Below are 27,539 nucleotides of genomic sequence, written 5' to 3'. Positions count from 1 at the left end.
GGAAAAATTGGGAAAATGGCCGACGTGAGGAATAGGAAAATAAGTACAAAAAGGTAAATCTCTTTTGTTTTGCAAATAGTGGACAAAGATGACAAACAAGTTAGTTTCTCTGTAATTGGGTAAGGTCCTGTTTGGGCATCTTGGATCAGGTCTAATTATTGGTTCTGACTGTCCTTGGGTTTTTTGCTAATAAATTGGTTAGGGACAAGTTTTCCCAGGTTAGTTTTACATCTGGTCCAAAATCATGAACCCATGGAGACCTACCTGTTTCAAGTCCTACTGGGAACCTTTGTTGCATGTCTTTCTCCTTCTCTCTCCTCTCATTTAAACTGTTATCTATCTACTGTCAATAGTTATGATCCTCCAAAAGCTGAGATGTAATCAAGCTCATACTCTGGGCAGCAAATGCCAAATCCAGACTTTGACATCCGTTTGCTGACTGCTGTCTGTCAAAGTCAGCGCAATCCCGTTGGATCAAGAAGCTGCTGACAGCGGACAGCGATGGAAATGTTCACCGGTGGCCTGTCACTCAATCTGATGCCATCAACCTGCACTGGCAAGACAGACGGAAATATACAAAGATCCAACTCCGTCACACTGTATCATACTGTCAGCAGGACTCGAACCTCTCTCAACACACTTCAGGCAATTAATTGCCATAATCGGGTTAACTAAAATTTTACTTTAGTTCATTTTTGCCAGGAGGGAGAAGTTTTTTCTGGTGCAACTCAGTTACATATTCATCCCATTTAAGGGATTATACAGTCTGGTCTGGGTTTTAAAAAAATCTACCACACTTGGAGTTTGTTAACACGATTAAACCAAAAAGTATTGATCAAACTGAAAAACACAAAGTCCTTCTGTTAGCTCCTTAAAAGTTGCCATTTTGCAGTTAATGGGGACTTCAACGCCCTGCTTGTTAGCATTTTTAGCAGCAATGAAACCAATTGGCACAAAAAACTTCAAGTTTGTTGGGTCTCAATGAGTACTTTCCTCTGGAAGTAAGTAACTCATGAACTCAAGTGTAATCCTGCTGTGAGATATTTATATTTTATTTACAGGTGTGATTGCTGCAATATATTTTCTTTTCCTTTTGAGTTGAAGCAAACTTGTTAATTAAATTATAAACATTAGTCCTGTCATGATCGTCTCAACCACTGTGTGTGTGTGTGTGTGTGTGTGTGTGTGTGTGTGTGTGTGTGTCTCTCTCCCCTTATTATTCCATCGTTTCCTCATCACTTCTCTCTCATTTTCTTTTCCCCTCTCCCTCGTTCTCTCAATAAGTGGTTAATAAGGAGAAAATAAGGGGATCGCTCTGTTGCTTGCACCAAGTACTCAACTTTTCTAAACAGTCTTGGACAAACAGTGTGTCATTGTGTGTTGAACTCACTGAAGAGTTTAATTATACAAGGACTCATCAGTGGTACTACAACAACTATACAGACTATAAAAGTGAGTTCTACTATGTATTTGACCAGTTGTGATAATTTTCTTACAGCAGTATCCAAAACAAAGAGAGCTCTACTCCTGCATGCTATTTTTGGTGTTTTGTCATCGAGCGATTTTCTATATTTCCCAAAAAGCCTTGAAAATAAAATTCACACCTGAGCTTTTTGCACCAAGTAAGCGACTGCAGTGCCAACTCTGACACATTCAGTTCTGAAGACACAAGCACCAGCGCTCTGTCGCATGCTCTTAAACTCCCTAAACAAACATCACGCTGCATTTTTGGCAAATTCAAAACAAGACTTAATGAGAGAAAATTGAGTGCTTTGAGCACATTCACTAACAGTGCTTTTTTTAGCAAGGCAAAACTGTGGATTTATGTGTTCTTATTGCTGCTATCAGGTGCAAGAGGCACATTCTGAAAATTCAGATGAGCTTCCCAGATGGTGGTGAAAGGTTTTATGTATTCACATAGTTACAGCATGTAACAAAAAAGTCTGGACATAACTCATGTCATAATGACTCCAGATGAGTTTGCTGGGAAAATAAAGGACTAGAAAGAAGGAAATCCTTAAAAGAAAGAGGAAAAACAAAGACAACACCAAACACCTTCAGCAAAGCGTTGAATCACCGAGCATCAACCCTGACTAAAAGCACAGCGTGTTAAAATGGAAAAGTGTTGCTGTTCTGTGAAATCAGCATTTTACTTTTTTGAGATAAAATACCTAAAAGTTTTCTGAACTAACATTTCATTGTAGCAGTGCTTGTCAGTGTTTTGCCAGAAATCCATAACAATAATAAAATTGCACCATAACACTAAAAATGCCAGAAAATGCAAGACGTGAACGCGCGGACAGTTTTGTTGTCATTACTTAGAATTCCTCACGGGGGCGGCAGAAACTACGCACTATAGCTTTCACATGTTTTGAACTACATTTTCCTTTTCAGCCGGTAATTTGGGGCAGCTGACACACACTGTCCTGCTCTACCAAAGAAAAAACACCCACCTGCCTTCCCCTCACACACCTGTCCCACATACACTTTGTGCAGCGCAGGTGAGCAGCGGAAGCCTTAGCCATTAGGGACACGCTAATACACTTCAAACAAAATCTAAATTGTTGTGTTTCTTCCTGCAGAAAATATGCTGGGTTAATGACAAAAAAAGCCCCGCATTGGATCTCAATCGCAGTGGTAACAGGCCTCCAGTCAGAACTTTTCGGACACCACCCAACAGCGCCCCTCCCTCTAGCCTCATCAGCAGGTATCATCAGAGATAAAGCATCTGCCCCCCCTCCCTCCACTCCTCCAGATAACATCTGATACTGTCAGAAACAGTCATTACTGCTGCTGGTACATGAGGACCACAAGCACCTGGCGCTCTGTGATACACCTGTGTTTGGGTTAGTCACACTTCCTAAAGGATGTTATTGTGTCTGCCTGGATGAGCAAACAATTATGGCAGATGAAGATGGTTTTATCTTCAAATAGTGGAAAGGTACAGATGATTGAGCAGCTTATCTTTAGTAACCCACATACAAAGGAAAGGATGAATCGGGCATTTAACGCACTGAGCTTTGAGGATTACTTCATATTAAAAGGTGAAGACATCTCAGAGGAAAATTTGCTTTTATTTAAAAAAATATATATCTAGGGAAAGCATTTGTGTAAATGTAAAAATATTCTTATTATTTTTAGCATATGTTTTAAATTTTCCTAGAAAAGTTTCAGATTTACAGCACAAGGACCAGGTTACACTATAATTCACATAAAAGCATGAACATTGTATGAAACTATTTCTTGTGGTTGCCAACATTTTCTGTCATTTTCTGCCGACTTTAAGGATGTTACATTAAAGTTACTGCAAGATCTAATTTGTAAACTCTTTGTCATATGTAATCCAGAGAGGAGAGCGACCGGCCCTCATGTAACATAAAATCACGTTCAATACAACCAAATCCAACAACACCACAACCCGAGGCTCCCAAAATGATTGATGGCATTAGAACTAACTAATGCCATCAACAAAAAATGTAACATCATGAACCTCACAAGCAAATATTTGTTGCAGGGCTTTTGTGTTGGATTCAATTAGATTGTACAATATTCAAGTTATTGTGTCCCCTCCATGTGATGAAATCATTTCAATTGTGCATTACTGTAAAATATTTGCAAGTATGCTGTCTAAATGCTGAAATCTATTGGGTGATTTAAACTGCGAACAAAAGAGAGCAGTAAATCATTCTTTTAGTTGTTTTCCTTTGAGGATAAAGGGCACAGCATCCCTGCATACTGTGTGTGGTATCCCAGCACCAGACTGACTCCACTCTACCCTGAAGTCTTGTTGAGAGAAAGATATATTATGCTTTACAGTAATACAGCACTCTGAGTGGACGGGCGACCCTCCACATCAAATCAGAAATCACTGTTGCTGATAGTTTTATTGTGTATGTGTGTGTATGTGTGTGTGTGTGTGTGTGTGTGTGTGTGTGTGTGTGTGTGTGTGTGTGTGTGTGTGTGTGTGTGTGTGAGAGTAAGTGTGTAGGTGGATTTGTCAAAGAGCAAGTGTGAAGTGAAACTAAGACTGTGAATATTGTGCACACATTGTAATAGTTTGTGTGTGAGAAAGAGGAAGGGTGAGAGGGTAGAAAGGTGTGTATGTGCTCATGTACATATCATTTACACACACCGCCTGTGTAGCCCCGGTGAGTGCAGCGCAGTGTGAGCCCCCGTCGATACGCCCCTCCGATCTCCCCTGTCAGCAAACACAGGAGAACAAAGAGGCCTGTGGCAGCGCCAGCGGGTATAGATCTTCTCCCCTGTGTTCTCGCTCAGTGGGGTCACACAGGAGCCGCTCACAGTTCAATCTCCTCTACTTGACTGATCAGGAGCTTTGAGCCGCTGCTAATGAGACTGGACCCTCTCCAGTCTGCAGGACCCTGAACCAGCCCACCCAGAGTAAAACTACATCAAGTCCAGGAGTCCACTCCGATACAAGGAGCTATTTCAAACTGTCCAGATAAAACTAATTAAAAGCAATTATTGGTTATAGACATTATCAGTTAAAGCCCCTTATAGTCAAAGTTAACTTACACTGTTAGTACAGAGACACTGATTCTATGTGTGTGATATTGATTTTACACTAAAATATGTCTCAGACGAAAAAGAGTTTGTAAATACCCCAATGTATTAATCTTCAATCTTACAACAGTTATACCGCCATGAAGAGCAACTATGGATCACCATGTACAACTAAAATATTAAAGTGATAAAATACAAACAGGTTTTTTTAAGGCATGGAGAAATATCCATATTTTCCAAGGTTGATTTAAGCTGACTATATTTTGGTGGATATTCAATGACTACACATTTCTATAAATTAAAAGATAAGAATTGTATGTTTTTTGTGGACTGGAAACTTTTTTGTGACAACAGTATATTTATACTGTAATAGGACATTAACATTTCCTTTCAAATCTACATTGTGATTAAAAAAATCTGAATCATTACACATATACATACATATTTGTACATGCATATTTAGATGCTGATTTAAGGATCAGCATTATAATCAGTTCGGGTCAAAGACTTCAACACAACACCCAGCGTAGCATTTTTGTCCTATCAGAGCAGATTTAGAAAATAAATCGGACCAATATAAGATAAAATCTGGTGTAATTTTAGTTTGGAATGCAACACTTCATAAAATAAAAAAAACTTGCAGTTGATTTTCTACAATTAAAAACATTTTTCCATTTACTTCTAATAAAGTCTACAATTTTCCAATGAAAAACCTTTAAAATTCTAATGACATTTCTGGTAAAACTGCCATGGAAACTTGTTTGACACTTTCAGCTCACTCCGAACTGGATTGTCAGCGTTAAAGCTGCTGTATGACTTTTCTTATGTGAAACGCTGCTACGGTAGCATATCAACTTGATGTGCTATAATGGTGTCATTTGCACTGAAACAATCCACAGCATGTATCCCATAATCATTGAGTGATTGATTTGTAGTTGCACTAATAGGGTCACAAACGAGACAATAGGATGTGTAAAGCAGAGTCCCTGCTCTTACTCAGCCTCACAGACTCGCAGCGGGCCTGCTGAGCGCTGCCTGTGTGGTCTGTGGGGACAATTAGCACAATCTCCATACTAATGGCAGGCTGTAATGGACACTGCTGAGCCTGCCAGCCACTGTATGTGTGTCTGTGTGTGCCTGTGTGTTTGCATATGCATGTGTGTGTGTGATGGAATGTTTGCATACGCGCATATCCTTCAGTGTGAGTGTCTTCCTGTGTGTAGTTGAGCATCTGCCTGCCCTCTGGTGTGTGTGTTAAGTGCACATTGAGTTCCTGTGTGTGTGTGTGTGTGTGTGTGTGTGTGTGTGTGTGTGTGTGTGTGTGTGTGTGTGTGTGTGTGTGTGTGTGTGTGTGTGTGTGTCTGCCTTACCAGTGTATATGTAAGTAGCCAGTAGACCTGTATTTTACTGAGGTGGACCCCCCTCCCCCCCTTTGCTCGCGGCTCTAACCCTGATCCGCGGCTACTCATTAGCACCATAATAAAGAGTTGAGACGACACGTAAAAGGTTATATACTGCTGGACTGCTGTTTTCCTATCAATTATCAGGCCTGTGATTTATGGCCCAGACCCAATGCTATTCTCTGAGGAGAATTAGGGGAGTGTTTACACCCCTACACAGCGGGGTGAGGGGTCAATCCTGGCAAACTTTGACCTTTAAGGCAGGGGTGCACCGGCCCTGATGGGAGTTTGCAAACAGCTAAGCAGCACTGGAAGTGACTAAATCGATCAATGGAGCTTTAAGGATGCATGTGTAAGTAATCTGTACTGTTTCATGTGTTCCATGAAGTGTCACATGTATATGGTTACATTTCCTAGTTTCTCTCAAAGTGTCCGAATTCTAAATTTACTGCTTTTTAGAGTAAACTATTGAGTGTCTATTATATAGGGAGCAGAGAATGAGCAATTGAGTCCATAGTTTAATATTTTTGTTCTTTCACCCAAACTGTTCTCCTTTTCTTTAGATTCAAAAACATTACAAAAAAATGCACATTCTGTAATCTACAATGGCTGCCAATCCTGCTTAAGAAGCCATTGAATGATGTCGGGACGTCATGTATTTGGAAGTAAAGCTATACAACGCCTGGCATGCCTTTGACGTATTGGCTTTTGTCAAGCTCCTCCACAGCTGGGAGACTTGCAACAAGCACAAGTGACATGCTGTAATGAGGTCTGTGTGTGACACAAGGCAAACACACATACAACACACACATACTGTATATCATATATATATATATATATATATGCGTGTGTGTGTGTAAGGTCCTGGCTGCTATCCAGGCGTGCAGGATTGGTGTGGTCTTGCTGTCTGTCTGCACTGCTCCTCAGCAGCATGTGTTTAACCCCAGCATTTGGCCTCCCTGCCCTCTCTATCTGCCTGACTGATTTGTTAGGCTCCGGGGACAGGACGGAGGATGTGAGTTTGTGCGTATGTGTCCGTAAGGAACATGCATTTCACTCTACAGAAAAAACCCTCTGCCTTTACCCCAAGACTTTCATACACACACACACACACACACACACACACACACACACACACACACACAAAGGCACACACACATACACACACACATAAACACACACACACAAACCAGGTCTTTGATGTGAGATCAGAGGCAGCCGTGATGCAAGTCGATCAGGTGCGTAGAGCGAAGTAGAAAGAGGGAAAACGGAGAGAGGGGAAGAAGGAAAGATGGCCTCTGTTAAAACAAGGCTGTTGTTTTAACGACCCCTGGGCCCTGCACTCATTATGACCTTTTTTCTCTCTCTTTATCTGTCTGTCTGTCTCTCTCAACACACTCAAGCCTCCCTCTCTATCTTTACACAGAAGCAGCGCTGTTCGTGTGGGCCGATCACAGTAGGCGCTGGAGGCCGATGCAGCGAATACAAGATGTGCTGTGACTCATGTTTCGGCGGAACATTCTGTTGACCGTCTAACAGGTGCTGATGGTCACACAAAAAGACCCCCACGCATACACACACATACACACAGATGTCCCCATGCTACTGTAAAGGCCTACTGCCAGACTTATAGAAATCCTGTCTGTCTCTGACAAGCCGTGTGGTCCACAGCCTGACACGCTGAAACCTTTGAAGAATACATCGGCCTGCATGGAGACCGTAACACACAGATACACACACTGCATCCACAAACACACAATCATGTATAAAATCACAAAGACAACACGTAAATCTAAATACATGAGGAAAAAACCTCCATGTTCTCTCTCCACAGCCCTTTATAAGATGAAGGGAAAAGAGGTAAAAAGCCAAGAAGAGTTTCCCCTCCTGCCAGGATGAAAGCCTCTTTTACTTGGGAGAACATTAGGAGAACAAACTACCATCACAACAGGAGGGGGAACAGTCAACCCCGGCGTGCTCTCACATCAAACACAACCACCATTAATATTGTAATGCTTCCTCCCCGAGTGTTTGAAATCAAGAACAAGACTACCAGTGGGGTCAGTAAGACAGCTGGTTGCACATGTCACTTATTTGAGACAACGTAGCTTTAAAAACAGAACGAACAACACGCTGCAATATGCAATGCTGTCAGGTAAAATGACCAAGAGTTTTTTCCTTTAGATTTCTTACTAAAGTTTGTTTGTGACAGATCACACTGACACAAAATCACAGAACAAAAGGAACATAAAAAAGAGGCATAAGCATATGGTGAGTGTGACTGTTGATGCATGGAGTGCACATGCAAGTCCGCCTGATAAGAAGGAATATACACCCTGGGAATAATAGCGGGCAGGGGATACTATATGTGTATGCATGAGCATTGAGTGGTTGCTATTGATCTCCTGTGGCCCGCCAGTGGGATGTAAACACTGTGTCTTTCAACAGGAAGCTCCACTCAATACGAGCAGCCGTCAACGACTGCTACACAGAAAACACAGCGCACAGACGCCCTTATCAAATCAGCACAGCTAGAGTGTGTGTGTGTGTGTGTGTGTGTGTGTGCAAGGGAGCGAGATGTCAAAATAGCATACACACTTATATGCACAAATAAAAAAAACACGCGCACACACATGCAACGGCATCATTTTGATTATTTTACTGATTTAATGACCAAATGACCTCAAGCTCCTGACAGCAGTAATGTACTGAGATCTAAGTCAGATCCATCTAAACGTGTGCACGCAAGCATACACCCTCCTTCAAACACTCACACACACAGAGCATATAAGCTGTGTCTGGATCAAGCTTAAACCCATCAAACCTCACCACAGAGATAATCCATGTGCCAAATCTAAGATGAATCTATGTAATATTGATTCTTTTTCGGTCAAGCACTAGTCCGCTAACAACCTATGAATAACCGACCGAGGAGCACACTTACACTCTGAGCACATCTGGTGGAGAATCCTCAATGTGTGTTACGCTTTCACATTTTCCCTCTATTAACTTCCTGCAAGATTTCTTTTTTCGCTCAGGTGAAGATTTGGCAAGTCTCTCTGCCACTCCTTATCCCGGTGAGAGAAGTCTTCAACGGCCCCGGCCTTTGATGCACAGGTTTTGTTGGGGTGAAGAGTTTTGTCCATGTTAAATGCTAGTCTATTGAAGCTATCATGTGTCACCTTACCAAACTGGACACACACAGACTTACACAGGTGATACACAAGTAAATAATACTTCTCACATACATTGTGCATGTACGGCCTGTTGTACAGTTGAAGAGCATGATGTTTGGAAAAGCAATATTTGGAAATGTAATGGCTCTATCACACCTAGTCGAATTAAAATAATTAGTGCTGAAAAAAGGCAGACTTCACCTATACCATCTTTAGTTAAAAGTCACAAACTGCAAAAACTACAACTGAACGCCAGCTGGCCACTAAACATTTACTGTATGCGTGCATGCTTAACTGTTAATGTTGGCGACAAACATTTGTGAAACGGGGCGCTGCCACCATATACGCGTGAGCACTGCTCACAGATCGTTTTTGTGAAACTGTCTCCATGTAAGCCCATTATTTGTTTTAGAAAGAAAAGAAAAGAAAAGAAAAGGAGGTGAGAAAGCTGTGTTAAATAGGTGAACTCACTGATACAAAAGGCCACTGCCAATTGGACAACAGTTGACCATCTTTTTTGTTTGGTGGCCTTCGTGGATCTGTCTACTCTGCAGGTGAAAGGTTTTCACTTTTCTGACAGCCATAACCAGGAGTTTGGCGTGTAACAAGTATCACAACACAGGGGCTCTCAAACATCTGGCTCCAGTTATCACAGCTCTCACTCAGCTTTGCCACCACAGTATGATACAGACACACATGTTCACACACATACGCACACACACACCACTCCGTCATCGTCTGGCCACGGTGTGTTTTGCCACTCCGCTCCTCCGGTTTCCCAACTCGTGTTTCTGGTAAAGGGCCATTTTAGTTCCAGCTCAGGCCTGCGGCGGAAAGCATCTCCCTGAGGAAAATAAGCATGACTCGCTCCAGTGAAGACATCTGCCCTTTGAAAGCGAGCATGGCTGTTTGAACAGATGTCAGAGCACACCGTGCGTCTCAGACGTTCCCTGATAAAACAGAGACGAGTCTGGGAGGGAGAATCGACAGAAGACAGACACTAAATGGACAAAAGGCGACGTCCGCTGGCAATGATGGGAAGAGGTGCCCTCCCTGCATGTTGTGTAGACTGACAAGGAGCAGCGACAGGAACTACAGCACCTAATCACCTGTGCTAAGAACTGGAGACCATGTGACATGGCCTCAAAAAGTCAAATGCATTTTTTTTTTTTTTTTGAAAAGTTCGTTTAGAGGACAGCTGACATAAGCAACGTCATTTTACTCCAGGTTCAAAATTACTTCTATAAAGTGCAGCTATATTTAGTTGACCATTGGCGGCCACAGTGCCCAGGGAACTCCAGCTTTGAGGCCAGTGCTTTGCTTAAGGGAAGTGTCAAGATTATTCCTAATATCTGACTATGGAGGCCAAAGCACTTGGAGTAAGCCCATACAGACACAGGGAGAACATGTAGCCCAACAAATAAGGTCATTTCAATTATGAAGTAAACTTAAAAAGTATAAAAGTAGGTTTTTAAGGTTTAGTTTGTATTTGCATTGGCATTGCTGCAGTAGTATATGCATACAGTAGACACACTCTCACAACCCAAGAAGATTTCAAGCTTAACAGTTAAGACTTTTGGTCCTGAAGTGACTGTCTGTTACCCAGTCAAGAGGAACAAGTGTATGTCAGACTTAGAAAAGTGCTGGGAGCTCAATTGCATTAAAGCTCTTAGTTTGCCTGAGCTCCAATCTAATTGGATAAAGCTGGAAAAGCAGCTTCCAATGTGCGTGAATCAATTTTTTTTTTTTTTTTCTCAAACTCATTTTTTTGGAGGAGAGTTGCTCCCCATGTTCCATCCCTCCTCATCTTTTGTCCTTGTCAACATTCCCCAAATGAGATTCCCAAAATCAGGAGGTGAGGGGAGCATGCATGCACGAGTGCACAGAGCAAACATTGTCAGACAGACACACCTCTCACACCAGCATGCTGGCTGGCATCTCTTTCCTTTCCTGTCCTTATTAAAATTCCATATTGAGATTCCTTCCTGCCACTCCGCCTCCCTGGCCCTGTCACTCAGCCACCAACCAACGACAAAACCAGCAAATTTTAACAAAGACACACACACATATGCATAGAGAAACACACGGCACACAATCCAAACTTTTCTTAAGACAACTCGTCCCTGCTCCCGCCCTTTATGTGGGGGATGAAAGTTTCCTTTAGGTGATATGTATGAGAGCGTGTATCAGCGTCTCCCTCTCCTGCCTTCGCCCCTCTCCATCTCATGCCCCCCCCCTTCTCATTGTCATTATTTTCTATGGTGTCCCCCTCTGATCTGCCGAGCCTTTGGGTGCTCTCTCTCCTCTCTCTGTCTCTCTCTGGTCCCTTTCATCTGTCAGGCGCTCCCCTTGGCGACCGTCACTGAGGGGGTTTGATTTCCCATCATGCCTAGCATTGCCTCCCTGACTCCAGCTCCCTCTCTCCCCACCCCTCTCCCTCTGAGGCGAGTGTTGTGCCCCCGCGTCGTTGGGCAATTATCCCCAGGAGTAATGAGGAGCGGCTCTCCCTCTGCGGTGCACTGACTGACACCTCTCCCACTCATTTGTCAACAAATCAGACGGCTGGTGTGGGCGGCCATATTGAGCTGAGGGTTGTCGTTGGGAAGCTCAGGCTGAGGCGCATCGCCGCGTCTCTCTCTCTCTCTCTCTCTCCCTCTCTCTTTTTCTCTATCCTCCTCCATCCCTTCCTCTCTATCTCTGCCACCTCGTTATCTCTGACAGGGTGTCATTCGTTCCAACTCTCACTCCTCCTATGTCAACCTGCCACACGCTCCGATGTATTTGTGTTTCTCAGCCGCCAAGAAAAGTCTGACTTCCAATAGGCCTAATGGTCATATGTGGCTAATGATCACTAAGCAGAATAAGTGACACTATTCAACTTATTTGTGTCAAAGTTGATCACAGCCAGCCGCTGTGAACACTTTGTACAACTGCGATGAAGACCACAGTGCAAAAGGGAAAATATTTTCACATACAGTACGTCTTTACTCACAAAGGCTCCTTTCAATTTGTCACCATTAGTCGCTGCAGCTGTAGAGGATATGTGAATCTCATCTGCCGTGCCATGTCAGGCTGAGCAAGGTCTTTGATGTGCCAATTAAAATGTACGGTTCAATGGATACGAGATGTGAGATGAGTGACAGTGTGTGAGCTTTACATGTGTCATGCATGTTTACATACCAAAACGTGCATCAGATGTGTGTTTCTGTGAGCCGAGCGTGTACTCACTGTGCTCTTTGCGCTCCTCCGGGCTCGATGAAGCCTCTCCATCAGACAGCAGGCCAGACATGGAGAACAGCTTCCTCCCTGAGTCCTCCACAGCTTTGAGGGAGCCTCCTGGGGAGCCAAAGTCAAACTCCTTCCCCTCCACCTCCGGAAAGCAGCTTTTCAGCCTCTTGGCAGGGGTGAAAGCCGACTGGTAAACCCCCGACTCCCTCTCCTCTTGTGGGGAGGAGAAAGGTCGGAAGGCGCCCACCCCGCTGTGGTTGAGCATGCTCAGGGTGGAGCAGTCCAGGTTCGGTGGAGTGAACTGGTGGTGCAGGTGAAGCAGGGAAGCTGGGAAGTCTCGGGAGGGAAAGGTGCCTGACATGGGGCCCTGGCGCTGATACATGGAGGTGAAGGTGTAAGAGGCTGAGGGGAAGGGGAGGTGAAGGTCCTTCTCCACGGAAGTGGGGACACCGAAGGGCCTCGGCGCTTGGCAGGGGACGGAGGCGTCTCGGCCGGCCTCCGCAGTGGAGGCGAGAACCATCAGGGCGGGGGAGGCCAGTGGAGTTGGCAGGTAGGAGGGGCTGTCCATCTTGAAGGGGCGGTGGAGGTCCATTCACCTCCCTGTTAGTGGTCCTGAGGAAAAGGAGAGCAAGACACACGGGTCAGTCAGGTGGAGAAGGCTGAGCTACAACAGGACATGACAAGAAAATACAAATAGTTTCAAAAGATAATCTATTTTAGGTTCTTTTTTCTGTCAAATGTGGCATACAAAAAGTAGTAATTTTCTTTGTACCATTACTGGATTGTAATATTTAATTTGACTTATCATATGAATAAATAGAAAGTTTGATCTAGACTAACAATTTTTTTCTTCATTTTGTTAAGTTTAGAGGGAATTTTTTTTATGATCCCCAACGCCAAAAAACACATCCAGTTGCAACTCCAGAGGCATTTTTACAATTACAGTTTTGGACTAATTTCAATGGAAAAGAGTTGGAGGAGGCCTACTGTGACTGTTAATAATTACAACGGAATAAATTGCCAATAAAACACACACGTAGTCGAAGCCTGCAAAAGATACATTTGATAGTGAGGTATAGCAATCAGATTTGGGAAAATCCTTCAAACACGTTCAGAATAAAAGAACGATCCCTGTTTTTTTCTCTCTGTATAGAATGAATTGTCTCAGTAAATCAATCAATTGCAAATAATGTTAATTGTGTCCAATAAAATCAAATGTGAGGTGGGCCTTTTTAAGTAAAATAAGCATCCAGGAATAAAAGATTTTCAACATGTCTGTTCTAAAATGTGAAACACCAATCTGCACATTACCACCTAATGATTAAGTGAGTTTATAGCTTATTTAAAATAATACGAAACGGTTTACCAATAATATATTAGAATCGGGGCGGGGGGAAAAACAGCGTCATCTGGTTCCCTGTTACTTAAACTGAGTTGTAAATGATTGGCATTTCTTGGAAAAGGCCGAAATAAGAAAGTAAAGTTTAGGCCGCCCACTGATTCACCTTTGTGAACTGCGTCAGTGTTTTCCAGTTAGTGAACCTTAACATGCTACTTTAAGGAGAAGAATTAAAGTTTGCACAATAGACTTAAGATACTTCACCTAAAGAATAAAAAAAAAAATTGTATATATATATATATATATATATTAAAAAAAATTCAGCGACTTTTTACACAACCCTGTTATAGCCTATAAGTATTCCAATTTTCGAAATCTTTACATCGTTTCAAACCCGAGAACAAAAGTTCCCTCACTTCAGAAAAAAATAAGCTTCTCATCCGACAGAACACACGACAATCAAAAAAAAACAATTAAAACAATTAAAACAAATGAAGCTGTAATAATGTGTGTTATTACGCGGCATCAGCCGGCACTTACCGTGTAGGAAGCGAGATTTATTTCGCCGTCAAGCAACTCTCTCCCTCTCTTTCAACTTCTAATTTCAAGGCACTTTCTCCCGGTCGCGCAAGAAAGAGAGCAAAGAAGAAGAAGAAGAAAAAGAAGAAAAAGAAGAAAAAAACTGCTGCGGGCAGCGTCGGCTCTCCCAGTCCTCCTCTAGATGTTCCGAGTGTTAACAGGGAGTTACGGCTGAGACGTGTGGAGTTCAGATAGGTGTAGTCGCTGCGTTTCTGGGCTGGATCAGGGCATCAGTGAGTGGACTGGCTGCAGGTCGCTCTGACTCGGTTGGTCTCTCCTTCATGCGCTCCGTGTGACAATTCCCCCCTCTCCCTCTCCTTCTTTCCCTGCCCTCTTTCTCTGTAGCCTCTTCCCCCTTTCTCCACTGCTCTCTCCCCATGAGACGCGCTGCCTGCGATGGACACATTCAATTTCTTGCCCTCGCTGGATGTGTTAGAGTGAAATTGAATCAAAAGATGAACACAGTATTCAGTTTTGCCAAAGACAAAAAAAAACAAGGTAACTTTCTTCCATAGATATGCCATACCATAATAGAGTAAACAAAAATCTGGATTCTTAATAAAACATAGTCTATCCTTTCTTATAATGATACATTATAAGTTTCACAAGAATTACGCCTGTAAATACCTTGAAATTTGGAGGACAACATCCACCATACATATCTATATTAAGGCCATACATGCACTATATGAAGACTTTTCACCATAAAATGTTTAAATTCAGTGCATTAGGTAGGCTGTACAAGTTAACCCACTGAAGTCATCACTTTCAATGTGTGTGTGTGTGTGTGTGTGTGTGTGTGTGTGTGTGTGTGTGTGTGTGTGTGTGTGTGTGTGCGTGTGTTACTGGAGTTACCCTTTCCTCGGTGGCTCGCTGAGCCTGTAATGTCTCCAGCATGTCTGATTGACACTTGGGAACATTCCCTTTTGATGAGACACAATGCAAACCAATGGTATTATTTGTCACAGATAATCTGCTTTCAACTCCAACACATTACACACAGCGTAATATCTGCATTATTCATATCTGATTTCCAGCACATTGTCAGAAAACACATCTCAGAGCGCCACAAATCAGCCCAAATCACTCTTAATTTGTTTTTATCGGTATTGGTATTGCTTAAAGACTTTTTGAAATAATGTAATTGAAATAATTCCTTATTCCCCCGAGCCAATCCAGAGGCTTTACACTGCTAATCTAATGTGACACGCAATTTCCGTCTCTCAGACGATTGCTTCCCCTCAGGTCCCTGTCTTTAATGAACAGCCATTTGGCTGTGAGCCTGTGTGTGTGTGTGTGTGTGTGTGTGTGTGTGTGTGTGTGTGTGTGTGTGTGTGTGTGTGTGTGTGTGTGTGTGTGTGTGTGTGTGTGTGTGTGTGTGTGTGTGTGTGTGTGTGTGTGTGTGAGAGATAGTAAATGAGTGAATTGGGAATATCACAGCCAAGAAGAAGACACAAGGAGGAGGCTTGTGGGGAGACATAGCTCGGAATCAGTGGGGTTCAGCGTGTCAACTCAGCCTGACAACAAACTGGATAATTGGGATATAAAAATAAATATGGACTCTCTTGCCTACATTACAAGACTGAGGAGAACCATGATTTAGCCTGGACACTTCATCTGGCCCTTAAAATGATCCCTGAGATGGAGCTTTCCGTGTGAGCCGCTTCCTCTCACACCTAAAGACAGCCGGTTGGTGAGGAGGTGGAGGGCCAGACAGCAGATGCGGACCTTTAAATGGACACATAAACCAGAGTCCAGACTGACTCTGTAACAGTCTTGCCCCCGGACCAATATGGGAGAGTGTAACATATGTCTTCCTTGTGACAAGGCAAGGTCATTAATCCGCTTAGGGGGGACCCTCTCCCTCACACATTGTTTTGGGGTTAGACTACCGAATGCCACCACATGCCACCACACACACAAACTCATAGTCCAGGGTTAGATAAGACTGAATTCTCAAATCCAATCTGCTCAGGGCAAGGATAAGCTTTGTTTTACTATTATTATTATTATTATTATTATTATTATTATTATTAATAATAATAATAATAATAATCAAACAAGGAAACTGGGATTCTACTCCTCTACCAAGAAAAGCCAAAAAAAAAAATATCCTAATTGCCAGGTGATCAGTAAACACACTCGCTACAAGTGGCTCATTGACATTCTGATTATTATTTCTACCCTGTTCCTCCAATTTGTGTGCTAGTGGCTGTGGGTGGTGTATAGTGGATGATGATGGGTGTGTGTCCTGCAGGCTCAGTGAAGTGTTAATGATGTCCCCGCTGCCTCAGCCAGGTTATGGCACAGGGGCCGTTAGCCGCCCTGGGTAAACTGCATGGCTCCCAGAATAAATTGCCACCCGGAGCTACGCAGGCTGGTCATCCAGCCAATTACAGGCCTGCCCGCTCAGCTGAGGATGATGGGATACGATGTTAATTGTATGTCTTCATTTTCTGGCAGGAGGTGAGTCACTTGGCTTGTCTTTTTGACTGCCATACGCACACGCACATGCACACGGTGCGTAACATCATAATGTATGCTGTTTGTGCTTTGATTCAGTCTCTTTTTTGTCTTTGTTCTGTTTATCTGCGTGGTCACATTCCTCTCTTCTATCTCACAGATTTGAGTTTTGAATCATTTTCAAGCATTTTAATGTCATTTAACTTTTACAGTTTAGTTTCTGTGGTCTTCGGTGTAATTCCCAAAAAGTAAGAGATGAGTTGAGGCAAATTAAATCAACGTGATGAGAGTTCTCCACTTCTTTTATTACGATGCCAGGGGTCATCAGCGGAGTCTTTTAACTTTCACAATGTGTAATTGGAGAGGTGAACAGTAAATAGTCATGTCTTTATTTTTTTTACTCTCCTCCTTTCATTCCCGGTTCTTGTTTTTGGGGCATGGAGTAAACTAAGTTACTGCTGTAATCATTTCCACACACCAATTAGTGATAATTACCTTTTGCTGTGAGACTCACAATCTCCAATTACAGCACATTGCCTTCAAAATTCATACGATATCCCCTAATCAAAAGCAGAAGAGCAGGGAAATGAAAAAATAAAGATTTATTTGTTTTTTAAAGTGATTGTGCCTGCTGGAAAAGCTGAAGAGAGATGTGCCAGACTCAAAACAAGTGTACAGGACAACAGAGTGCCCCAGCAGCAGCCTCGCAGTGGCAGCAGCAGTTGTGGAGATAAAGAGTGCTCAGTTCTCTGGAGTCAGTTGGGTAGTAGTTGTGCAGCGGAGTTCAACACTCTCCTCAGTATATCAACATAGAGACTGTCTGGTAGCAGTGCTATGGAGAGAGGTTAGCTACTATATTAACATAGGGAGAGACAGCGCCAGAGCAGAGCAGTCTGCCAAAGACTGAGCAGTGGAAGTGAGACAGAGAGAGAGGCCATCGACCAGACAGCTACAAGATGGAGTGGAAGGGAACGTGTGAGAGATGAGCTGTCGAACATGTGACAATGTTTGTGTGCGTATGAGGGAAAGTGGAAGTGTGTGTGTCTGTGTGTGTGTGTGTGTGAGAGACAGCTCCCCAAAGCAGCCAGTGAGTGTGAATGTGAGGAGGAATACAGAGAGGTGCATTATGGTCTCAATCATTGATCGCTTCCTCCCAAGGGGGCTAGTGACTGCCCCTCACCACACACACACACACACACACACACACACACACACACAAGTATCCTGTATGTTTCCACATTCATAGCACACCCGTGTCGGTGGGCCAATACTGTTTGCATGTATTCAACTTTGTCTCTATAGGGCACCTGAGTAGCTCACCTTGTAGATCGCCCGCCCATATATAGAGGTGTACTTGGTGGCGTGGGTTCAACTCCAACCTGGGCTTAATGTTGTTCCACCTCTCTCTCCCCCTTCATGTCTTCAGATGTCCTGTACAAATAACCCCCCCCAAAAAAAAGTTAAATTCCTGAATTGAATTGTTTCATCAACAGAACACTGTTTAAGTGGTTGTAAAAGAGGTAAAATATTCAATTAGGATAAATCAATGAATTCTGTGTGACTTCAGAGAACATACTGTCCATTACATTGTAAATTAAAGCATATATTTTTCTTACTTTCAACAAATCCCATTAAAAGACCAGAATACCAGAATGTTGGTCTTCCTGTATAATGGTTAATACATCTTTATTTATTTGATTAGGACAATGCACATTATTCAACATTTCTGTAAATGCACCAATGTTAACCAGTCAGCTAATTTTCAACTGGAGTCCTAGTTCTTTATAATGGGAAGAAACCCACACAAGCACAGGGAGAACATACAGACTCCACACAGAAAGGGCTGGGGCGACCTGGGAGGCAGAAGTGCTAACCCACTGAGCCACCGTGCCGATCTTTGAAAGTGGGTCACAAATTTAAAGTCTCACTGAACATGGTGCGATGCAAAATGTACCCCTATTCATTTTCTATGTGATGCAAGTGAATAATTCAGAAGGCATTGTGGGATTCCAGGTGACCCAGGACTAACCAATGGTATGAACAAAGAGGGGTCAAACGATTTGGGGGTGAAAATGAGGACATTTGCATGGAGGCACCAAAAAGTTTAGTCTTCAACTCCAGTGGATGAATGTCTGAAGATCATCAAGATCGAAGATTACAGACGCAAAGTTAAAAAAAACAACACGTGAATTGTTGGAGAAAGTGATTCATTGTTTGTTTACACAATGTTTGCTAGGCTAATTTCCAACTTGCAAGCGTTGACATGCGCTCAGCGACGAGCAAAAAAGTAACAAGTAACTGAGGCAATCGTCCACTGTGTCTTCACTAAACAGCAGGAAATAATGCATTTGATGGGGACAATTCAGCTGTGGATTATGATACATTTGATGTGCATGTGAATATTTACAGACAATGGATGGGGGACTGACTAAAAATTAACTGCAGTGTTCATGTTTGCCTAATGGAGCGGGTTACCCAGCGCAACATTGTGGCTTATTTGTGTTATAAAGCAGTAGAAAGCCTGTGCACCAGTTCCTTTTCTTCCACTCACCTTCATCTTTAGTCTTATGTAGCCATGAGGTGAAGAGTAAAGTGCAGTGACAGCATGTGTCCTCAACCCACCATCACCTCCACTTCAATCTGCACACATAAACACAACACTGCCCACCACCAAACATCACACCCTTTCCCCTCCCCTCCCTCTCCGCCTCACCCATCCAGCCAGCCAGCCCGGGCCCCCGCCCTTTTTCCTCTCTCACCGCCACAAGGCTGACACTAATGTGACACTCTGGAAAATAATTACCAACAAACGCACTGCTGACTGCAAACAGCTCGCTCCCCTCAGTGGACTGTCACTAGTCATTAGTCTGAACCCTGGGAGAGGACAAGACCACCGAGAGGGGGGACGATGATGAGGAGGGCCATACCATGTGAGGAAGGAGGAATTAAAGAGGAGGAAGGGAGATCTGACAGGTGAGATAGAAATAATCTGCTTTCCAGTTGTAAAACATGTAAAACAATGTTGTAAACTTACATGTCTGGTGGAATTGCAGCCGGATCTTCGGGCCCAGTCTTCATCATTGGCCCCCTCTGGTGGTTTACATTATATTAACTGTGGGATGACAGCAACACCTGGCCCACCTTGTCCAGGAGAGTAACACAGACTGTGTTAGCACAGACTGTGTTAGCACGCCCAGTATATTGGTTCCTATTGTGGGCAGCGTCCCTCTGATTTACCTCTGAAACAGCTTAGTTCGAGGGATTTAAAGAGAAAGGGACACCGGAGTGGGACCTGAAGAGACAGTGAAATCCAACATTTAAGGGTTGAGAAAGCAGAAAAGAGCTTTGTTTCTGGTAAAGCAAAGAAGTAAAATGAAGAAAGGGCGCTCAGTCTGAAAGCTGTTCAAGGTGGCAGCAATTCCAACACAATTATCCAAATGCCACAGGGTACATCAATTCTTTGAACACTGACCCCCCCCCCTCCTGAAGACCATTATTTGAGTTGCCTTGGGGAGCAGCCGTGCCAGAGAGAGATTAAAAAATGTTAGAGCTCTCAATACATCTGCCTGGCTATTTTGATTGGTAACTTAACCCCTGACTCCTGAGTGAAAAAAGGCCCGTTCTCTAAAATATTGTCAGCAGGCTGGAGTGTAATTCCTGTATGATTCAGGCTAATGAGCCGGTAATAGGTCCTGTGTGTGTGTGTGTGTGTGTGTGTGTGTGTGTGTGTGTGTGTGTGTGTGTGTGTGTGTGTGTGAATGAGAAGGATATTACAGTAGCGAGGAGGGCAGGGGTGGAGGACTCTCATTGTTTCATAATTTGTGGTTTAATTTCTGAGCAGAAACTGTTTCCTCTCTTTAAAAACCAGCAGGGGCTTTCATTGATAGTCAGTTTCCACATAAACAGGCAGACTTGATTGAAATACGTGTTCACACTTCTCATTCTGAAGTCAAGGCAGTAACCAAGAGCGAGAGACAGGGAGTTTGAGAGAAAGTGAAAGTGTGTCTGTCTGGTGTGTCATCCAGCCAATGGCTTTATCCAGCCTTATCCTGAACCATGAAACCATAGTGCATGACACCCTTCTATGCTCTGCACAGATATGGCTATTCACTGTTAGCACAGAGATTTGACAAGCCAGACTGCTCTCACTCAACAGCCTGGGTCAAATGGATGACTGTCACAATCTTTTCATCTTTCTCTCTCTCTCTCCCTCTCTCTCTTTTTCCTCTCTATTCCACTCTGTGCACCCTCCTTTTGCTCCCCACTTGCCGCCAATCTCCCAACTTTGCCTGTTCAAATTGACAAATTCAACCAGCTACAAAGGGATAAATGAAATAGAGAGAAGAGGCCTCTGAAGGGGATAATCTTTGCAGAGGGAAAGATCAGGTTGACTGGGAGACAGGCAGGTGAATACATTAATCTGTTATTCACAATGTAAACATTCAGATGTAAATGTTTCTTACCATAAACAGTGTGTCAAAGTTAAAGCTTTGAGAAATCAATTAATAGAAATTGTTATTTGAATTTTACAGAAAAGTGTCACAAGAGCACATTATGTGATTAGGAACATTTGTCACGCTTAACGTGACCAGAGGACAGTGGTGTTGTATGTGTGTGTTTGGCGCATGCATAGAAGGCTATCAATGTATTAAAGTGTCTATTCAGATTATTTGCTTAAAGGTCCCCTTTGGAGTTTTTGATCTCTAGTAGCGCTATGGAGAAATGTTATTATGGGTGGTTCCTCCCACACACACAAGCTAGCAGGCGTCGCAATTACACTCTGCTTTTTTTTTTTTTTTTTTGCTGAACTACATATGGTGGCTGTAACCTGCAAAGAAGCGTAGCAATGTGCCAACAGGTCAGTGAAGAGGAAGAGTACTAGCTAGTAAATAAAACACATTTTAAAAAATTGGCTTTGAAAATGTTTTATGAGGAAGGAACTTTTTGGTGAGATATACTGAATTTCCACCTAACTTTTGTTTGTCACCTTTCAGTAGAAGTACCAATACAACAATGTGAAACTCAACTATTAGTGTATTTCATTCAAAGTCCCATTAAAGTAAAAGTACACAAGTATTATCCGCAAAACACACATAAAGTATAGTGAGTAAAAGTACGCAGAAAAAAACGCCCCTGTGAGTGATATATTACTACATATTACATCATTTTAATGTTAAAGCTGGTTGCGGTGGAGCTAATTTGAACTACTTTCTAAACAAATTAATCTTGCATTTAATTTCATAAGGTCACCATTTTGACATGTAAAATCTTAATCTAAAAAGTCACTTTATCTCAAAAAATAAATGTAGTGGAGTATTAAAATGTAAATACTTAAGTAAAATACATGTACACTTAAAAATGTACTTGAGTATACTATATGTACTTAGTTACTTGCATAATGTAAGTAGTGTCTTGTAAACGCATGTGGTTTTGATATATGACACTCAAATAAAAGTAGGCATTTACTCATTCCCTCTAAATGGAATTTTGCCACAGCATTATTTAAATCTCCACCTAGCAAACCTTGTACTATGTTTCCTTTGTCTGTGCTGTGGTGTGTCACCTTTGTCTATGTCTATCAACCATGAGTCCCATGAGGCCCTTTCATGCAGCCTGTGGTTTTGTGTGTGTCAAAATCCTAATCACCACACACTCCCCAGCCCCTTCCACACACACACACACACACACGCACGCACGCCGCGCACACACACACACACACACACACACACACACACACACACACTATCGGTGTTCAGTCAGGTAAAGGTCTTTCAGTCGTGCTCTGTGAGTGGCCTCTGCTCAAACAGATCAATAGACACTGGCACGTCCCTTCACCAACCAAGAGAAAACAATTAAAAGTCATCGATCCTGTGCCAGGCTCCTCCATGAATATGCATGTGTCCTTGACCTTCCCTTGGAGAGGAAAAGAGAGAGACAGATAGACTGACAGACAGGTGTAGGAGCGCTCTCTTTTTCCCTTTCAGTTGTAATATTAACTGCTTTGTGATTGTGTTTTGTGTAGCCTGTATTGCTCTTTTCTCTGTGAATCCGCTCGCATCAAATCTTTGACATGCCTCGCAAGCCTGCATGAGGCGAATCGTCGCATTAAAGCCTGTGAAACCAGTTGCTCTTTTATAAACTTGTTTTAGGCGCAGACTGCTCTTTTCTGAGCCGTGTGAAGAACAGAGATCAAGTGGTCCCCTCCAGCTCTCCCGCTGCCTGCCTCTTTTCTAATTGCAGATGTGTGACATGCACATGGGGGCGTCTCCATGTTAGCACATCACTGTGCCTGTCCTGACACATCTTGTGGTTACAACAGCAGGGGCTGCAGGGGACAGCCCTGCCCTGTCCCCCGTCACTGGGGATTAGCATTAGCATGCTAACCGGACCCTGGGGGGAGCACTGTGCTATGGGTCAAGCTGACAACTGTCAACAGCCTGCTTTAATTAGCTGAGCCTGGTCATCAAGGAGCTATGCTAAGGTTGACTCTATATTCAAAGTCCTGTCTACTAAGAACATATTCTGCACAGTTAGAAAAGTATCACATTCTCTTTTGATTGGTGGCAACTGAAAGGATTCAAGCATGACAGGTGTTGCAGTTGTGTATAAAAATATGAGTGTTCCCCCTGGATCTCCTCTAATCCATCAGTCATCATCAATCCCCATACCTCCCCGACCCAGCCTCCTTTTGCTTTAATATTGTACATCAGGAGTCAAGTGTGTGAATGCTGACATGTCACAATGGCTGGCTCTTAACCTGACAGTATCAAGATGGCGTTGTCATAGGCCCGGAGACGAGGTGAGAAGCAGAGTGTGTGAGAGGTAGAGTGTATCGTCAGTCAGACAGTGCATTATCCAGCTGTTCTGTGGCTGTCTACCTTTTTCTATGGCGGGGTAATGGGAGTGTCACACACTAGCAGACAGTTGGAGTCTCACTATTCAGCTGAGAGGCCACATCCATATACACTGCCTGTTAACTGACTGCCAACGCTGCCGAGGCTGTCCTGTCTGCCCCGCAATGACTGTCAGTGGCAACCTGGAGGCTGGCTGGCGTGACTGTCAGCGACTGGTCACAAAGCATTTACCTGCTGACAGAATTGCAATTAGTCCAGGGAATGTTGTTACTGGGAGAAAGAAAAAGAGAGAGATGGGGGAGTTGGAGAGGGGGGAAGGCAGGAGGGACAGGTATAGAAGAGAGGGAGGGGAAGGGGCGGATAGATGGAGAATGAGAGGTGGGTAGATAAAGAGGACAGAAGGTGTGTTTGGGGGTGGAGGGGAAGAGATGTGGAGACAGCAGCAATGGAGAGTGACAGGTGAGTAGATAGAGAAAGGTAGAAGAGGATTGTGAGATTGTGGACAAGTTTGATATCTGAAGCACCTCTGTGTGTGTGTGTGTGTGTGTGTGTGTGTGTGTGTGTGTGTGTGTGTGTGTGTGTGTGTGTGTGTGTGCGTGTGTGTAAGATTGGCCTGGCCCATAGCGTTGTATCAGGGGAGTGTGTCTGCCTGTCAGTGGCCCGGGTCAACATACATTTACTTAGTGACACAATTCTAATGAATCGTCCCAGTCATATCAACGCATCACACACATTCATGCACGCACGCACGCGCGCGCACATGCACACACACACACGTTCGCCAATAACTTCCTAGAATAACTAATATGTAACCATCTTTCAGCACCATGGACAGCTCTGTATGTCTTGTCTATCTGTCGCTTGAATTTTAACACATCTGCATTTTCCCGGCACAAACATTTGCACCAAAGGAACCAATGGTGGCCAGTCCTCTGGAGACACATGGCTGCATAACACACTGCAACCTGCACAAAGCCAGCACCACTCTGCTTTCTCTCAAACTCTGGAACTCATCACCATCCACTAATGACCTCTCTCCCTTTCTCTGCAAGCTAGTAACGCTCGCCTCCCGCCTTTCACCCCCATCTATCCCCATCCCACACACTCTTTGTGTGTGTGTGCTCTCTGCCTGATAAGAGAGTGGCAGGGGCTCCTCCCTGGCCCCTAAGGGAGAAACGGAGCGTGACCGAAACTGTAGTCCCAAACCAAACACAACTGGAAATTGGTCTATGGGCCAGGATCAATAGTGAATTAGCCAGTACGCTAGTTCTATGGAGGGCTGCTCAGCTCTGATCTGATGATCCATAGTAAAAGGCCGCGAGTGGAGACTTGAGATGAGCACAGAGGAAAAGAGGACGTCAGGGTTGTAATGGTGGCCAGTGGTGACCTACTCAAATTGAAGTGTCTCTTCAAGTACCTTATGTATGTAGAGCATGACTGTCCTCCCAAGAGCAACGACAGCTGCAGTCATTCCAGCAAATCCCCAAAAATATGTATTTACATTCAAGTGTCCCCGCCCGTCAGACACCGCCTACCAAGAGCCTGGGTCTGTCTGAGGTTTCTTCCCAAGAGGGAGTTTTTCCTCGCCACTGTCACACTGCTTGCTCTTGAGGGAATTACTGTAATTGTTGGAATTGTTGGGGCTTTGTAAATTATAGAGTGTGGTCTAGACCTACTCTATCTGTAAAGTGTCTCGAGAGAACCTATGTTATGATTTGATACTATAAATAAAATTGAATTGAATTGAATTGAAGTGACAAAGACCTCTGATCGTCCCAGGAAGTATGACTATAGTCTATTGGAAGCAAAGAAGGAAGTAATTATAGAGCCACAAAGTCCATGTAGGGAGGAGGTTGGGGGTGGAGGGGATGGAAAGAGGGTGTATTTTGGCATTTTATTTGGAGGACTTGTTGGAATCTGCTTGATGTAAGAAGTATGTTTAGGCAGTAAGAAAAAGAGCATTTTTGTGCAGCATGTTACCATAGTTAAAGTCTGACAAGAAATGATAAGAGTACTACAGTAATTGCACTTCCATAATGTAGGGGCATTTGTGACAGACATTAAAAAAGGACAATCAAAATCAAAGCAGCAGAGTGTAAAATATTCTGCCTTTTAGTCCCTGGTATGGGTCAAGCTCCAATTATGCTGGATCCTACACTTCCCATAATGCCACTCTATAACATCTTTTATTAAAACATCCCTGCCTGCTCTTTCACGGTCTATTTTCCCAGTTTGTATCACAGGCTACTCCTAATGACTTATACATTTAAGTTAATGTAGCACATCAGTGGAGAGAAACAAATGTGATGGAAAATATGTATAAATGTTGACATTAAAACAGAAAAATTTGAGTCAAATCTTTGAGGTGCAGCATTTTGTCTCTGCAGATTGTCTTCAAGAAGCCCTCTCAGGCCACAGTCATTTCTAGGGATGTGTTTTGTCGCCTGGTGCTGTTGTAGTCTTTGTGGTGCAGGTGTGAGTGCTCCACTAAACTAACCCTTCTGTTCATCACTGCCTGCCCTGATCCCAAAGGGGTGTGTGTGTGTGTGTGTGTGTGTGTGTGTGTGTGTGTGTGTGTGTGTGTGTGTGGTGATTAATGAGCAGCAGGGCCTGATGGATTGTCCTGATCACAGAAGGGACACCATGTTGAGGAGACACACACACACTAAGTGGGGCTATAGGCTGCTGTACCAACACACACACACACACACACACACACACACACACACACAAATATATGCATACACACAAAACCATACATTTTTTTGGACATGTAAGCACATACAGTACATGCACCCAAACACATTGTCAACCCTGCTACACACACATACACAGTTAACCTCTATCAGTCTATTACATCAGGAAGAGTCATCTCAAGCACATATTTCTATCTGCTGCCTCATGCACCTGCAGTACATGCACACACACACACACACACACACACACACACACACACACACACGTGAGCACACAGACACACACACACACACACACACACACAGACACACACACACACACACACACACACACACACACACACACACACACACACACACAACCTCTTGCACCTGGTCCGGCTGACAGAGTGAAGAAGTTTCCAGAGGTGAATATGTGACCCAAGTGGGCAGACACCATCATCATCTCATCTCTCTCTTGAAGCTTGTGATGTGGTCACGAGATGAGAGGTGTTTCGGCAGCTGCAGGTAAGACACAGGCAAAAACACACACACACACACACACACACACACACACACACACACACACACACAACTTACAAAATTACTGTAAGGTAGCTTCTTCCCTCAGGCCTCAGCAGGGAACACATGTAACAATGCTCCTCTTGTTGCCTCGTTGTCATGGGTGCTTCTTTGCCTGGCGAAGTGCGTTATTGTGATTTGAATCCACTTCACGACGCTTACCGTTTGACTGAGTTCTTAAGGTGATTTACATCGATAGAGAAGGGCTTTCTGGGGTCCAGTAAACCGCATTTGGAATATCCCATTTTGAAACACAAACACATGCAAAGGTGTGGCCACATACACACACATGCATATTCTCCCCCAAGCAGTCTGATAAGGTTGTCTTATCAGAAAAGAAAGGGGAGGGAGGAAGAGGGGGTGGCTGTGTGATAATGGCTTTCACCAAATCTCTCCTCTGTCACAGATTAAAATGCCTGCTTGGAGAGCATTAGCAATCTTTCTTTTCATCTGTCTCCTCTTTTTTTACCCTCTGTCGGCGAGTGCCATCGGATTTCTGGGCCAATCTATTGTCACAGGCCTGCCACACATACAAGGAGAAGTCAACCTCAATCTGATAGGCCATTGTCTTATTCTCCCCATCGCTGATTCCTGCTCATGGTATTGATCGCAAATCTGTCTGCCTCACATCTCATCACATTGCTCTGTGTGTATGTGTGTGTGTGTGTGTGTGTGTGTGTGTGTGTGTGTGTGTGTGTGTGTGTGTGTGTGTGTGTGTG

The 27,539-nt window shown here is 43.6% G+C and overlaps 1 protein-coding gene and 1 long non-coding RNA gene across 4 annotated transcripts in view; both read right to left on the bottom strand.

Annotated features, from left to right (window-relative positions):
• Positions 1 to 14,535, bottom strand: part of rnf220b (ring finger protein 220b) — a 31,554-nt gene extending 17,019 nt beyond the window's left edge. For all 3 annotated transcript variants that reach the window (XM_028587994.1, XM_028587995.1, XM_028587996.1), the window contains exons 1-2: positions 14,208 to 14,535; positions 12,329 to 12,940 (exon numbers count right to left, since the gene is read on the bottom strand). In XM_028587994.1, coding sequence (XP_028443795.1) covers positions 12,329 to 12,920 — 592 coding nt within the window. In that variant the 5' untranslated portion in view covers positions 12,921 to 12,940; positions 14,208 to 14,535. The remainder of the gene's footprint in view (positions 1 to 12,328; positions 12,941 to 14,207) is intronic.
• A 51-nt stretch (positions 14,536 to 14,586) lies between these two features.
• Positions 14,587 to 18,069, bottom strand: LOC114562017 (uncharacterized). The gene is made up of 3 exons (XR_003693423.1): positions 18,030 to 18,069; positions 15,102 to 15,169; positions 14,587 to 14,669 (listed from the first exon to the last, which is right to left on the bottom strand). It is a non-coding gene; the product is annotated as an uncharacterized LOC114562017 (long non-coding RNA).
• Positions 18,070 to 27,539: the final 9,470 nt, after the last annotated feature.

Source organism: Perca flavescens, chromosome 9 (genome assembly GCF_004354835.1).
Source record: "Perca flavescens isolate YP-PL-M2 chromosome 9, PFLA_1.0, whole genome shotgun sequence".
NCBI classification, from domain to species: Eukaryota; Metazoa; Chordata; class Actinopteri; order Perciformes; family Percidae; genus Perca; species Perca flavescens.
Note: the sequence above shows the minus strand (reverse complement) of the source record. Positions and strands in the feature narration are given on the sequence as shown.